The sequence below is a fragment of the Nycticebus coucang genome, chromosome 6 (assembly GCF_027406575.1).
Source record: "Nycticebus coucang isolate mNycCou1 chromosome 6, mNycCou1.pri, whole genome shotgun sequence".
Classification (NCBI taxonomy): Eukaryota; Metazoa; Chordata; class Mammalia; order Primates; family Lorisidae; genus Nycticebus; species Nycticebus coucang.
Window position 1 is genome coordinate 51,906,868 of NC_069785.1, and position 15,067 is coordinate 51,921,934.

Here is a 15,067-nt window from a genome sequence, read left to right on the forward strand (position 1 = left end):
TTTGTGCATTAAACATCCTTTGCTTCATCATAGCTAGGTTTTTGGAAAGAGAGAAAAAAAATTCATAAAAATTACTGAGGATTTAGAGCTGATGACTTTGAGTATTGTTAAAGTGCTGATGATGAGAAGTGTCAAACAACCAAGTCTCATCTTGGCTCCAATGTCTCTGGGGCTGTCTGGTTGAGTCTTGGTAGGATTAGAATCAAAAATGTCTCAGGTACAGGCTCTAGGGCCCAGTTCTAAGCCTCATCAAACACACACATACATACATACTTACATACATACATACATACGAGGTTAGCCAATTAAGTTTGTGAACTCATCCTAGAAAAAAATGCTAGATACCTCCTTGTTGAATATCACTATGGTCACCTTCGAAGTACTCCCCTTGGCCATCTGATCATGTAGCACTTTCTCTAGAATGAGTTCACAAACTTAATTGTCCAACTTCATACATACTGTATATACATAAAGGTATATGTGTGTGGAGAGAGAGACAGACCAAAAAAGAGACCACTTTAGCTCAGATTGTAGAACCAAATCTGGAAATAACAGATCAAGTTGTAATGGAAATTATGAATCATACTTCTTATCAAACAATGGATCACACTTCACTTGTTTCTTTAGATACTTGTTTATGATACATATACAAATGAAAAAATATTCATTAAGCCTTTACAATGTGTCAGGCATTTTTCTACAGGTATTTATTCATTCCTAACACAATCCTATGAAGTAGAGCTATTATTTTCTTCATTTTTAAAATAAGGGAACTGAGGTACTAGAAGGTAAAGAAATATCTTGCCCAAAGTTATGGAGATATTAAATGATAGAATAAGACCTGAATCCAGATATCCAGAGCCAGACTAATGGCACAGAAGCACTATCTCTATACATCTTTCCAAATATTCTTCCTTTTTTTATCCCAAATAAGCCCAATTCTAATTGGTCAGGTTGCATGAGATTATACTGCAGTCCACGTATCCCCCCTAAAAAAAATTTTTTTCTAAGAAACCAAATCAAATAAAGAAGAAAATAAAATGCATTTATTCTCATTTGAAAACATAAAAGTTAAGCAGATTAAACAGCTTAGTTGCTTCATTTATAACAGATGTAGCAGACCATAAGCAGTCAGAACAATACATCGATCTCACTTGTAATCTTAAAACAAACAGAAATGATTGGGTGGCACAAAGATTTTTGATGAAGTGGCTTCATTATAGTGTAAACTCTCATCTTACCTCACATATAATGAGATGGGTACAACTGTATTAAGAATAATAATATATGACCAGAATGTTAAGAATCCTGAGAACACAAAGTTCTTCTCTCCTTCATTCCGAAAGAGGAAAGTTCTGAACTGCTCCCCAACTTGATTCTCCCAGACTGAATTTCCTACTGCGAGAATAATTCCCAAGCATACCAGAAACCCAAAAATCTGAAAAAAGAATAGAAGACTGGTTAAGGTTAACTTGAACCCCAAACTAGTCATATCAACATGATCTAATTACACTTCTAACTTTAAGAAATTGTCATTTGAAAAGCAAGTTATTGCACGTTCCTTCTGGAAGGAAGTTTGGAGAACACTCAGGGATCTAAATGTAGACCTGCTGTTTGATCCTGCAATTCCTCTACTAGGTGTATACCCAAAGGACCAAAAATCATTTGGCAATCAAGATATTTGCACCAGATTGTTCATTGCAGCTCAATTCATAATTTCCAAGTCATGGAAGAAGCCCAAGTACCCATCGACCCATGAATGGATTAATAAATTGTGGTATATGTATACCATGGAATATTATGCAGCAGTAAAAAAAAAATGGAGACTTTACCTCCTTTATGTTTACATGGATGGAGCTGGAAAACATTCTTCTTAGCAAAGTATCTCAGGAATGGAAAAAAAAGTATACAATGTACTCAGCACTACTGTGAAACCAATTTATAATAACTCACACACTTGCATATGAAAAATGAAACACAACTTTAGGCTATGATGAAGGCAGGAAGAGGAGGGATGGGAAGCGAGTGGGAGGGATAGTAGGGGATAGTAGGGGGACCACAACTATGGAGCACATTGCAAGTACAAGTTGGTTCTATCATGTGTAGAACACAAATGTCCTAATGCTATAAATGGGTAAGATATGCTGATTAGTATGATTTAAGCATTCCAATCTGTGCAAATAATCAACACACTGAAATGGGCATAAATGTATTTATGATCTATGTACAAAAGACTTAATTAAAAAAATAAAATTAAAAAAAGAATAAAAAAAGTAAAGCAAGTTATGTAAACATCTTATTACCATTAATCATATGAATAAAATTTAACACCTTTTTATGTTTGGAACTCAGCTGAATATTGTACATACATTTTCTCACTTAATTCTCCCATTGACTCTCTGAAGTAGGAATAATCATTATCTTCACTTTAAAGATTAAAAATAAAAAATGAAACAGAAACATGAAAGGACAATCTAACTTGTCTATGGTCACACAGCTAACAACATCACATCCTTAATTTGTGTGAAATACACATACTGAACTGGTTTAATTAAAAAAACCATATGCCCTGCTTTGTGTTGGACAGCTTTCATTTACAATTAGTATCCATGTATAAACTTAATAATCTTCCATTCATCCTCAAAGATATAATGTTTGGATGATAAATTATATGATCCCCTAAGGCATAAAAGCAAAAAGAAGGAAATATCAGTGACAACTATTTCAGATGAGCTAAGTCCCTTGGCTTTATAGATATGGCTGCAAAATCCTTAACTGAAGTCAACAAGAAATACAAAGATTAAGTAAAACACTTTATGATACATATACTTTCCTTTTGAAATTAAAAATATAGGATGCAACCTGAAAACTGTTAGCAGACCCTTCTATTATTATTAGAATCACTACTAGAAACACACATTTTGTAGGTGTAACAACTAGGGAGACAACAAGGTCAATCTGTTGTGGGTCCAAAATTACAGGCTCAAAAAGCAAAGACACAAAGTTTGCAGATGTGGAAAAACCTGAGGTGAACAAGGTGTTATGGAGATGTTGCTCCACTAAGTGTCACACATATTAAGAGCTGAGACCATTGTTGAGGGAGGGGTGGGGCTAGAGAACAGGAATGCATTTCCCTTTATTTCCATTTTCTTCAAGAAAGAATATTCAGAAGTTCAAGACCAACCTGAACAAAAGCGAGACCCTGACTCTACTAAATACAGAAAAACTAGCTGGGCATCCTGGCATGTACCTGCAGTCCCAGCTACTCAGGAGGCTGAGATAAGAGGATCACTTGAGCCAGGAGTTTGAGGTTGCTGTGAGCTACAGTGATGCCACTGCACTCTGCCCAGGGTGACAGAAAGAGACTGTGACTATATATATATATGTATGTATATATGTGTATATATATATATATATATATATATATATATATATATATGTTCTAAGACTGCTTTCTTCTTTATTCTCTCATGAATAACATAGGAATATAAGAAGACCAAAACAGAAAAACCCTTAAAGTATATTAGAAAACCATGTATTAGAGAAAAGTAGGACTCTGAAGCCCCAAATCTTACCAATTCAGCACCCATATCACAATGTCTGATACTACAAACTAATTGAACTGAATTACTTTAAGAGTATTAAAATTGGTGATACTTGATATCAAATGCCCTAATTTAAGGATGAATTTTGCTTCTAACTCCCCAGTGAACCATCCTGTTGTCAAGTACAAAAAGCTGGGCCAGTCCCTGCTTCACAAACAGTGATTTCACTCTGTGGTGGGTAGACAGGCAAACCACATGCCAGCCCTGGGAGTAGGATCGAGGGGTCAAGGCTATTTACACTAAGGACTGTAAGAGGGGGCACAAGCTCTTCATGGGCACATCCTCTTGGCCTCATGGACTCTGTACCAAAGAGCCTGGTATAATTGGAGGAAAGCTCACCCTCCTAGCCACTGGAGAGTGGTTTGGAAAGTGAAACACCAATATTCTGTGCCCAGCAGGTGTCACTTTCATTCTTATTCAGAGTCCAACTATCACATATCAGTTCAGCAAATACATACTGAGCTCAGGTTCTTTATGATCATGGTTCTGTGATGAGGCCCATGGGGGAACATGGTTCAAAGTCACTGTCCTTATATTCCAAACTCACTGTCTTCAAACTTAACACCTACAGACAAGAGCCTACATGTCTCATCCAGAGACAAAGGAATACTGCACAGGGAGCCAGATAACAATGTAAAAGAAGGAACAGAAGGAATATCTGATAGCCGGGCGTTGTGGTGGGCGCCTGTAGTCTCAGCTGCTCGGGAGGCTGAGGCAAGAGAATTGCTTAAGCCCAGGAGTTGGAGGTTGCTGTAAGCTGTGTGAGGCCACGGCACTCTACAGAGGGCCATAAAGTGAGACTATATCTCTACAAAAAAAAAAAACCAGAAGGAATATCTGAATATTTTGGTAAATGATGGTAGAGAAGATCTACCATCTTCTTGATTTTCCAAAATTCAAAAGTGAAAGAAAATTTTTTTTGATTGTTTAAAGAAAAATGTATTTTTTTTATTGTTAAATCATAGCTGTGTACATTAGTGCAATCAAGGGGTACAATGTGCTGGTTTCATATACAATCTGAAATATTCTCATCAAACTGTTCAACGCAGCCTTCATGGCATTTTCTTAGTTATTGTATGTAGACATTTGTATTCTGCATTTAGTAAGTTTCACCTGTACCCATTCTAAGATGCACCATAGGTGTGGCCCCACCCATTACCTTCCCTCCACCCTAAACTCCCTCCTCCCTTCCCCTTCCTTGGCCCTTTCCTCATAGTCTTGTGCTATAGTTGGATCATAGCCTTCATGTGAAAGCTATAATTTAGCTTCATAGTAGGGCTGAGTACATTGGATACTTTTTCTTCCATTCCTGAGATACTTTGCTAAGAAGAATATGTTCCAGCTCCATCCAAGTAAACATGAAAGAGGTAAAGTCTCCATCCGAAAGAAAATTTGTATAAGGAAAATAACCAGGGACCAAAGAAGTTTGAAAGCCTTGATGAAGGAGGAGAACTGTGACTTGGGCTTCAGAAGATTCATGAGCAGAGCAAGCTGCATCGATTGCAGGGTTCAGTGCAAAATGAAAATGCGGAACCCCTTGTTGGAAAATTATTAAGAATTTGTAGACAGATGTATAAACCAAGCATAAAGCTCTTCTAAGTATGGAGCCCTAGGTGGCTTCATAAGTTACACATGACCCATGAAGCTAGCCCTGTCCATAGCTGCATAGAGAAGACTTCAGCAGGGGTAAGACAAGGATAACATAATAAAACCATGTTTTGTTTTTCAATCCTTGGGGCTACAGGGAATTTGGAAGACAACAAAGACTTCTATAAACACTAACCTGCCTCTCATGATAATTCTACCACTGGTTGGGAAATCACCATAATCTAGAAAATACAGGGCAGTGTAACCGAGCCCCAAATGCACAATCCCCAAATACAAACTCCACAAGGAGAATGTGGGCTTCTGAAAGAATTTCCAGCAAAATACAAGAAATATATTGAAATAACAATGACTAGTGATATTGCCTAATTTCATAACTTACCCATAGTACTAGAGTATTCATCAATCTATCAAGGCTTGTCCTTTTAAACTTTGTCTTACCACTGTTCTGCATTAGTTTAGTATCAGGACCTGCAAAAAAAAAAAAAAAGTAAATTACAACTTTGAAATTATTATATTATGCATTATTGTTATCAATTCCTACTCCTATCAAATGCTTCTGAAAGAAAAAAATATGTTTCAAAAATAACTTTCATTAAGAGCAAAAATGATTGCTCAACCAGCAGTTTAACAACAATCCTGGAAACTGCAAGAGAACTGGTCTCCTTTTAATAGGATAAATCAAAGACAGAAATTGTAGCTGACAGGTTTAAGAGAAGCTATTTTTCAAAAGTCTATGCATGAATGTGCCCTAATTTAAAGCAGTTAAAGACAAGGAAGTCAATGAAAGTGAAGAATAACTTGGAATTACTACAAAGAATGCAGAAACATAAACAATTCACAGCGCCGAGGTCAAAATGGGAAGATAAGAAATCACATTCTAGACCTGTGTCCCAAAAAAGGTTTGTGGTATCTTTAATGGAGAAACTAAGATAACTCCAAAAAACACATTAGCAAGTAATTTAAACTTATACTATGCATTGCATATATGTAAATAATCTGTGCTTTTCTAAGGGCAAGAATTGTCTTCAATCTTGTATTAGATTTATTTCAGGTAACACGTTATCTCGTGATATACTTACTAGGTGCCTTGTTTAAGGAATTCTAAGTATTATAACTGCTTTACAGGGCATTAATAGATGATTAAGAAAGCATAATATTAAAATAGATTGCTAATTCCTTATGGATTGAGAGAATGCTAAATAGAAGCAATAAAATTTTAATTAAAACTAACTTCAGAGTTCCCTCTCCACACAATCTTCCCATAATCATTAATCTATGTGGCTATTTAATACAGGAGAAAAGGAGAAAGGAAAGAAAGGAGAAAAAAGAGATGCACATAAACTCATATACCATTCTAGAAGTCAGGGAGGGATATGTAAAACCTTAAAAGACAAATAGAAGCAAAGATTGGGGTCTCATAACGATTCATTGTCTTGAGTTGTAAACTGCACCCCAGTGTCCTATTTCTAACTACTGCTGTGTAAAGAAGACCACCCACATTTTATCAGAATTGTTTATTAAAATCACATGGACATACAGGGTGGAAAATATTTCTTTTATAGTAAAAATCACAAAGACTAAATAAAGTTTGTGATTGTTAAAAACTGAAATAGTAATGGGACTTCATTAAGCTGAAAAGCTTCTGCACAGCTGAGGACACAACAATCAAAGCAAATAGATAACCTTCAGAATGGGAAAAGATATTTGCAGGGTATGAATCTGACAAAGTGTTGATGACTAGAATCTACAGAAAACTCATATTAATCAACAAAAAAAGAGTAAACAATCCCATCCACCACTGGGTAAGAAATATGAACAGAACCTTCTCTGATGATGTCAGACGAATGGTTAACAAACATTATGAAAAATGCTCATATTCCCTGATAATCAGAGAAATTCAAATCAAACCCCCCTTGAGATATCACCCTATACTCAGTGAGAATAGCCCACATCACAAAATCTCAAAACTGCAGATGCTGGCGTGCATGTGGAGGGAAAGGAACACTTTGACACCGCTGGTGGATCTGCAAACTAGTACAGCCGTTTTGGAAGGAAACATGGAAAATCCTCAAAGAACTCAAATTAGACCTCCCATTTGATCCTGCAAACCCATTACTATGCATCTACCCAGAAGGAAAGAAATCCTTTTATCATAAGGACACTTGCACTAGACTGTTTATTGCAGCTCAATTTACAATCGCCAAAATGTGGAAACAGCCTAAATGCCCACCAACCCAGGAATGGATTAACAAGCTGTGGTATATGTATACCATAGAATACTACACAGCCATGATAAAAGATGTAGACTTTACATCTTTTGTATTAACCTCAATGGAGTTGGAACACATTCTTCTTAGTAAAGCATCACAAGAATGGAGAAGCAAAAATCCAATGTACCAATTCTAACATGAAGGTAGTAGATGAGCTAATACAAGGTAGGGGATAGGGGAAGAAGGGAGCAGGTAGAGGGGAGAGGAGAGGGGTCACAGTGTATGGCACACCTCTTGGGGGCAGAACACAATTATAAGAGGGACTTTACCTGAAAAATGCAATCAATGTAACCTAATTATTTGTAGCGGCAATGAATTCCAAACAATAAAAATAAATAAATAAATGACCGAAATATTGACAGACCAGTTTAATGCTAAAATTTACATTTCTTAGGCACACAAACACACATAAACTAATAAAGAATTCGCTTTAGGGGTTGTTAAGCACTTATTTAAATATATCCACAGTTGTTTATATACACATCTCTACTTCCCCTTGTGGTCAAACATCTTTAAAGAATTTTCTACACGTGACACCCCTATGTCCTCATCTCCCACTAATTATTCAACCTAGTTTCTAGGCCAGTCACTACACCAAAACAGATCTGGTGTTATCATCAATATCCATCACCTTTTGGCTTCTCAGTAGCCTTTTTTTTTTTTTTGCCTTAATGTACACAGCTATGATTTAACAACAACAACAACAAAAAATTATCAAACCCGGTGTGTGTATACAGAGAAACATATACATACATATATACATATCTTGACAATTTTTGATATGTCAAAAAGATAAAGTCAACAAAATACAGAAAATCTGAATTAAAAAAAAAAGAAATGGCTAGGCCCTTTCCAATGACAATAATTTATACCATGGTGGTGTGGAAGTTTAGTTTGCCCCAATTCGGGGCACACTTCCCCCTCATCAGTTCCTATTCCCGTACTCCTGTGGGAGCTGCCGCTCCTTATCCATCAACTCCACTTTCACATTTGCCCTCCATCTAGAATCAACTGTGTTAAAAGTTTGTTTGTTTTTTATTGTTGGGGATTCATTGATGCTATTGACTATTCCATCCTTTTGAAACACACTCTTCCCTTAGCTTCTGTGTTACAGCATTTTCCTGCTTTCCTCCTACTTCTTGGTAGTCCCTTCTCTGTCTTCCACAATGCTCGCCCCAATAAACACCAAAATTCCTTAAGACTCAGGTATAAGGTCACCTTCTTTCCTCACTCAATCCACCTTCCCTGGACAATCTTACCAAAGACCATAGCTTTAAGACCATTAGCTTTAATAACAGAGACCAAATGTATATATCTACCTCATACTGCTCCTCTGTGCTCTAAATCCATATATTTAAATCTATGTATTTCGTTGCCTATATGTTATCTCCACCTGGGTCTTTCTAACATCCCTCAAATCACCCTTGACCAGTCTAGTTTGTGACCTTCCTCCAAATTCTTATCTCAGAAAGTGGCACCACCCTCCATCCAGTTGTGAAAGTGGGAGAAACCTAAGAGTCCTAGTTGATACTCTCTCATCCTTATCTGGTCATCCAACCTTGTCAATTCAACCTTCTGAAAAGTTTCTGAATTTGCCTCTCTCCATTTTCATAATCCCCTCCCTAATCCAAAACACCATCCTCTCTCAACTGTGAATGCCTAGTGACTTTGCCTCCCCGCATCCACTCTGCCCCCATAACTAATCAATATCTTTCTCCTCCTCCACCCCAATCATGCACTCTTTCCAGAACCTGCTATTGTTTTACAAGCATTACGAACACTTTGAGCAAGAGTGAACCTTTATAATTTAACACATATAGACCCCACCAGTTTAAAACTTGCAATGGCTCCCCCAAGCTCTTAGGATAAAGACCAAATTTCTGTACAGACCACAAGGTCCATCCAGCAGATCATCTGCATCCACAGTCACATATCCATCCTACACTCTGTGCTCCATGTCCCACATGAGCTTTCTCTTGTGACCTCACTTTCCTCACTCCTACCATAGGACTTTGGTCCATGATATGCCTTGGCTTTAGGTTAATATTTCTCTCTCTCTCTCCCCTACTATGCTAAAAACCACATGAGTCAAAGTGTTGCAATTATTTTTTTCATATTCTTAATCCCCAATGAGTAAGTAGCACAATGCCCAGCATACTAGGAACTTAATAAGCAATTTTAGTAAACTTGTAAATCTATCAAACATCTGCCATTTTTTAGGCAATGTGCTTTTAATTTATTATCTCATCTAAAGCTTACAAGAAGCTAATGCATTAGGTACTATTATCCTCAGATCACTAATAATGAAACTGAGGCTTAAAGAATTTAACTTGCTTAAGATTTTTCATCTAGCAAGTGCCAGAGCCAGAATTTGAATCTTAATCTAACTCTACAGTTCTTGTTCTTAACTACTATTTTTTAATCCAGGTGAATGTACAGTCAACCCAGGTATATTTAAGACAGTGTCTTATTCAGGAACCTAACAGGAAACAGATGACATATCAAGCAAAGATAATTAGAAGAGGGTTTATTTATAAAGAATCTCTGTACAAATGTGTGCGTTGTAGGGGAAGCAAAAGATCAATGCAATAACCAAGAGCTTAGTAGCAGCAATCGAGCTGCTTCTCCACTTAAGCCAGAAAAGGATGAGGTGGGGGAGTGGTTACTGGAGAGATAGGGATATAGAGTTTACAGCCTTGTGATGAGAGACCCAGACAGCCTGAAGTGACCACACAAGGATGGTGGCCTGGGAAGTGAACACCTTGAGTTCATCTTCTTTCTCACTTTGATCTCTCCCTGGGAATCCCCAAGACAAAACCCACCAGAAGCCAAAGTTCAAGGAAATCTATCAGATGGAATAAACCATCTAAACAAGTAAGACTCCTGGGGCAGAGAGAGGGGTGGAAAAGTAGAGAGAAAAACTGAAGAAGCAAATCAAAGACATCCAGCACAAAAACCTACTGTATACCAACAGGGTGCTGACTCCTACAGTTCTTTAAGTGAATGAGATTCTTGCACTCAGAAACAAGACTTTTTCTTCTCCTGTAGAAAAGAAAAGGCATTCCCAGACCTAATTGTGAATGTATATTGGACTGTCATAAATTATAGGTTTATAAAGTAAACCATGTCTGTATTAATTATATTCCTTGCACAATTCTTAATAGTAGGTTTAACTCGAGTAATAATACAGCAATTATTATAATAGTTAATAATTCATATCAGATATTTTTCATAAGAGCTAGGTGCTCCCCTGGAACTATAGGGGGTCCCAAACATCACCACACATAGGGGAAATGGGAAATTGTAACCAAATGTACCTTTATTTGCAAAATATTCATTACAGAGTAGAATTTTGTAAATATTTTAAAAAACTTTGTAACGAATATTTTGCAAATAGGATACATTTGGCTATCATTGCCCATTTTCCCTATGCCTGGTGATTTTGGGGATCCCCTGTAGTTCTCCAACCAAATGACTCAAGACTTAGCAGTTCTAAGACATTCATCTGTTCAACTCTGGCATCAATGCCCAATCATTCATTCTTCTACCTGCCATTGTTTTAGTTAAGCTTTCTATTAACATTTGTGGCCAGACCAAAGTCAAGGCCAGTATGTTCTGCTTTACAAATATCCTCTTGATAAAGATACCCTGCAAGTGAAGCTCCTAGCTACAACACAAAAGAAAAGGATGCTTTCCTCTCCCCACTGCCAAGTTCCAGAGAGCAGTAGAGTAGGCAGCATGCTCTGAATTGAATTTGAAAGAAGTAGCAGAAAAAAAAAAAAAAAAGAAAGAAAAATGACAGTTGTTCATTTTGACAGTGACATTCTCTGCCACATGCATGATCTCACTGAGCCTTTACCATGACTCTAAGGTACTCAGTATTATCCCCACATTACAACAGCAGAAACTAAAGCTCAGGAAGGTTAAGTAACCAAGGCTTATCATGCTACAGCTGGTAAACAAATCTGAACCCAAATCTGCCTGACCCTAATTCAATTAACTTTCTGTTACACTCCCTTGGAGGGTGACCTGCTCAACTCACCAGCCACTTCCCTGTACGTAAGAGAACTTTCCCACAGAAACAACCTTATGAAAGAGAACTGGTCCCCTCAGGGGCTCACAACAGCTGTCCTAGCATGACGTGCAGTAGCTGAACTATAGTCCTGACTTAGTCATTCCAAACAAGATCTTACAAATGCAAACAAAATCCTGGGCTATGGCCCATCCCAAAGATGAAGTACCCCCATTTCTGTGGTGACATGGAGCAAATCAAGAGGGTATTTCCCGTTAGATGACCTTCAAGAAGTTTCCTCATCTTTAAGCAGTTTCCTCATCTTTAATCAGGGAGGTTTATGGACAAGCCTATTTCTCTTTTTCTGTGTGGAAGAAAGATATAGATAAGGAAATGTATAAGAATAGGTTTATTTCCCTGGCTGAAAAATAAAAGCATCCGATGAGAGAATCATGAGGCCAGATTCATCCCCAAATAAAAGCACATACAGTGCCTCATTTCTAGGGATTTCCCAAGTCCTTGCAATGGCAATGCCCCAAGTAGCAAAAGCCTTACTAACACCCACAGCTGAGAGTATTTAAGAGAAATTGGGAAGACTTTTCTAGGTTTGGAACACTTTAGAGTCTTTAATGAACATTTTGTTGTTATTGAGTAAAGTCAGTTAAGAAAAACATTCCGATTTTGATTGCTCATATAGTCACGGACCCAAAACACGTATTAATTTGGTGTCACAATAAACAGAACTTTTAAAATCAAGGGCTGGCAATTGAAGCAAGAGTACAATTTGAGTAGCTTTATGAAATGGTGCTACTGTCAGCTTCCTTAGGAAGAGAAATGCCACCTTGGGCCCACAAAGATAAAGCAGACAATCGGAAATATGGTAGGCAAGAGGAGTGAGAGGCAACTCCCACTGCTCCCACGCCACCTCCGTCACGCACCGTCTTTCCAGAACCCACTCTCCTGTTTACAAATAGTAAAAGCAGCTATGGGATATAAACAGAAATGATTGTCAGATCTCCCAGAAGGCTTTTCCAAGAAACTACAAAATTAGCAGCAGAGAGGGGGCTTGTTTTCATACCTCTATCCACTTTAAAGGCTAACTGATGAATACATAAAATGACAGAGATGACTGGCAAGGAGTGAATACAGAGAAATCAAGCAGTAGGTATCTAGTACTGTGTGATCTGTGCAAGTAAGGTCCCAGCACCTTTAAAAACAATGGCAATGGTTCCTCACACAGTGGGGCCACCTGGACTATTTTCAGAGCGATAGTATATTCCCCTGGTGTCTTGCAGTGACTGAAGTCAACTCCAGAGCAGTACTTTGCGTGGAATAAAGGCATCGTGCTCATCAGAACTTGGAGAACCTTAGACTTAAATCTGGCCCTGAGCCATCAGCGGTACCTGCGAAAATAACCATTCCGAAACACCAGCTGGTGTTCCTCAGGACGCAGCCTCTCAGGATTATCTTCTCATTGCTGAGGGAGTGTTTGCAGCCCTTCCACGAGAGGACTCCCGTGAATTTATCTAACTTGTTGTTAGGTGCCTCACAGACAACAATCCCTGGAAAATAAGAAAAACAAACCTTTTTATGACTCGCTCCAAACTCTCTTTAGAAGCCCATAGTCCTATTTTACCACCTACTTCTCATATACAGTACATTTTCTTCTCTTTTAGATAGCAGGGTGTTATACACATGGGATTCTGCTAGGAACAATAGGCTGGGAAGGGCAAAGATGGAATCCGTCAAATATTCTGAAACATAGCTTTCTGGATTAGCCAAACAGGAATAGAAACCTCAAGAGATCTGAGATAGTTTTTCCTTTAAAAAAAAAAACAAATTGCTTATTTTCACTTCTACTTTGTAACAAATAACTTTTTTACAGATAGAGAAGTAACCGTGCTAAAAGTTTCTCTTATTTCATCTTTTAACTGAAGATGAACTTTTACACAGGTCAAGATGGCATAGTTCCCATTTCACAACCCAAGTTAATCATCTTTCTAAGTTCATAATCAGAATTTCAGAGGTCTCACTATATTCCACCCCAGAGAAACCTGGGCCTGGTTTGCCACATGTGTTTGAAAATGCGTGTGATTCCTTTCAGCTGTTCTATGCTTCTTATCTTGATTAGATTCAGAGTTCTAGGGACTCTCAAAGGCACCATATAACTTGCCCCAAACTGGCCAGAAGATGTTTCTAGTTTCTTTAATTCCAAGCCCATTCCAAATCAAGGGCATGCCTATTCCAAGTCAATGAATCAATTTGTTCCATTATTACAATAAGAAAACAGACATTAGGGGTGGGAGTTCTCTCGATAGAAAAAGAAACAAGAAATAATCCTTTACAGCCCCTGTCACGAAACATAATCATTAGATTAATATATATTTCCACTGCAAACAGGTAAGGTTAAATTTTTAGAAGCAATATGTACAAAGACATGAAAGAACAGAATGGGGGAGAAGAAAGAGGAAAGGAGGGGAGGAAGGAAAAGATAGAAGGAAGGCATGAAAAAGGAGGCTGTAGTTAGATCCAATCTGGGTTCAGGCCAGAGTCAGGGGTAAAATTAGTCCATACAAGGTCCTTTCTCTCAGAAACAATAAAAACACATTTATTTAATCAACAGTCCTTTCTCTCAGAAACAATAAAAATACATTTATTTAATCAACAGTCAAAAGACCGGTTGGAACATAAAATGTATGTAACATATGGAAAATAAAAAGGGTAGCATATCTTTAGCATTGATTGAAAGGAAAGAGGATCAGATGAGCCTAGAGAATCTCTGTACTATGCTGATTCCACCTGCTCTTCCTCTGAACTTAAAGAGGCTTTTTATATTGGGTTCCCTTCTTTCCCTTAATGCTATGTTTTCCACTTAGAAGTCTAGATATAGGGCCAGGAGCGTGGCTCATGCCTGTAATCCCAGCACTTCAGCAGGCCCAGGGGGAAGGATTGCTTGAGGCCAGGAGTTTGAGCAACACAGTAAGACCCTATCTCAAAAAAAAAATCTTACCAACCAGATTACTAACTTTAACAAATTTTGCACTAAAAAGCAAAAACAGAATCCTGAAAGGAATGCAGGACTCACAGCCTCAGGACTGCTTTTCCACCCTCTGCCTGCCTTGTCCCAATGCAACGAAAGTATGCCTAAAGACTGCCGCACTTGGGCACTCACTGGCAGCTTCCCAGACATCCACTGCTAAAAGAGTGCTGGCAGGATTTAGTTAAGAAAAATAACCTTACTGAGGGAAGTGGTTGAATTCTAGTTAGCTCCTATTGCCTATCCCTGATATTAAAAAGTAAATTAAAACTGATTTAAGCTGGCTCAAGTTATTTTGGTAAGTACATTGTAGAGGAGACATTTTGTAAATTCCCAGAAGTCGATTTCTTTTTTCTTCACTACTAATTTTACTCCTCAGTTATAGAACTTTGGATTAAGCATCACCAGCAAAACCTACATTAAAATAACAGGTTGACAGCAACTGTTAAAGTTTATTCCAGCTTTCTTGACCCAAGACTCAATTTCTCAGGCTTCAAACTTGGACACTAAAAAAAAAAAAAAAAAAGAAAAGAAA

The 15,067-nt window shown here is 37.8% G+C and overlaps 1 protein-coding gene across 3 annotated transcripts in view; it reads right to left on the minus strand.

Moving 5' to 3' along the window:
• ATP8B4 (ATPase phospholipid transporting 8B4 (putative)) overlaps positions 1 to 15,067 on the minus strand; it is a 285,374-nt gene that overhangs the window by 112,783 nt on the left and 157,524 nt on the right. For all 3 annotated transcript variants that reach the window (XM_053596147.1, XM_053596146.1, XM_053596148.1), the window contains 3 exons: positions 12,899 to 13,057; positions 5,593 to 5,681; positions 1,242 to 1,438 (listed from right to left, as the gene is read on the minus strand). In XM_053596147.1, the coding sequence (XP_053452122.1) occupies positions 1,242 to 1,438; positions 5,593 to 5,681; positions 12,899 to 13,057 (445 nt within the window). The remainder of the gene's footprint in view (positions 1 to 1,241; positions 1,439 to 5,592; positions 5,682 to 12,898; positions 13,058 to 15,067) is intronic.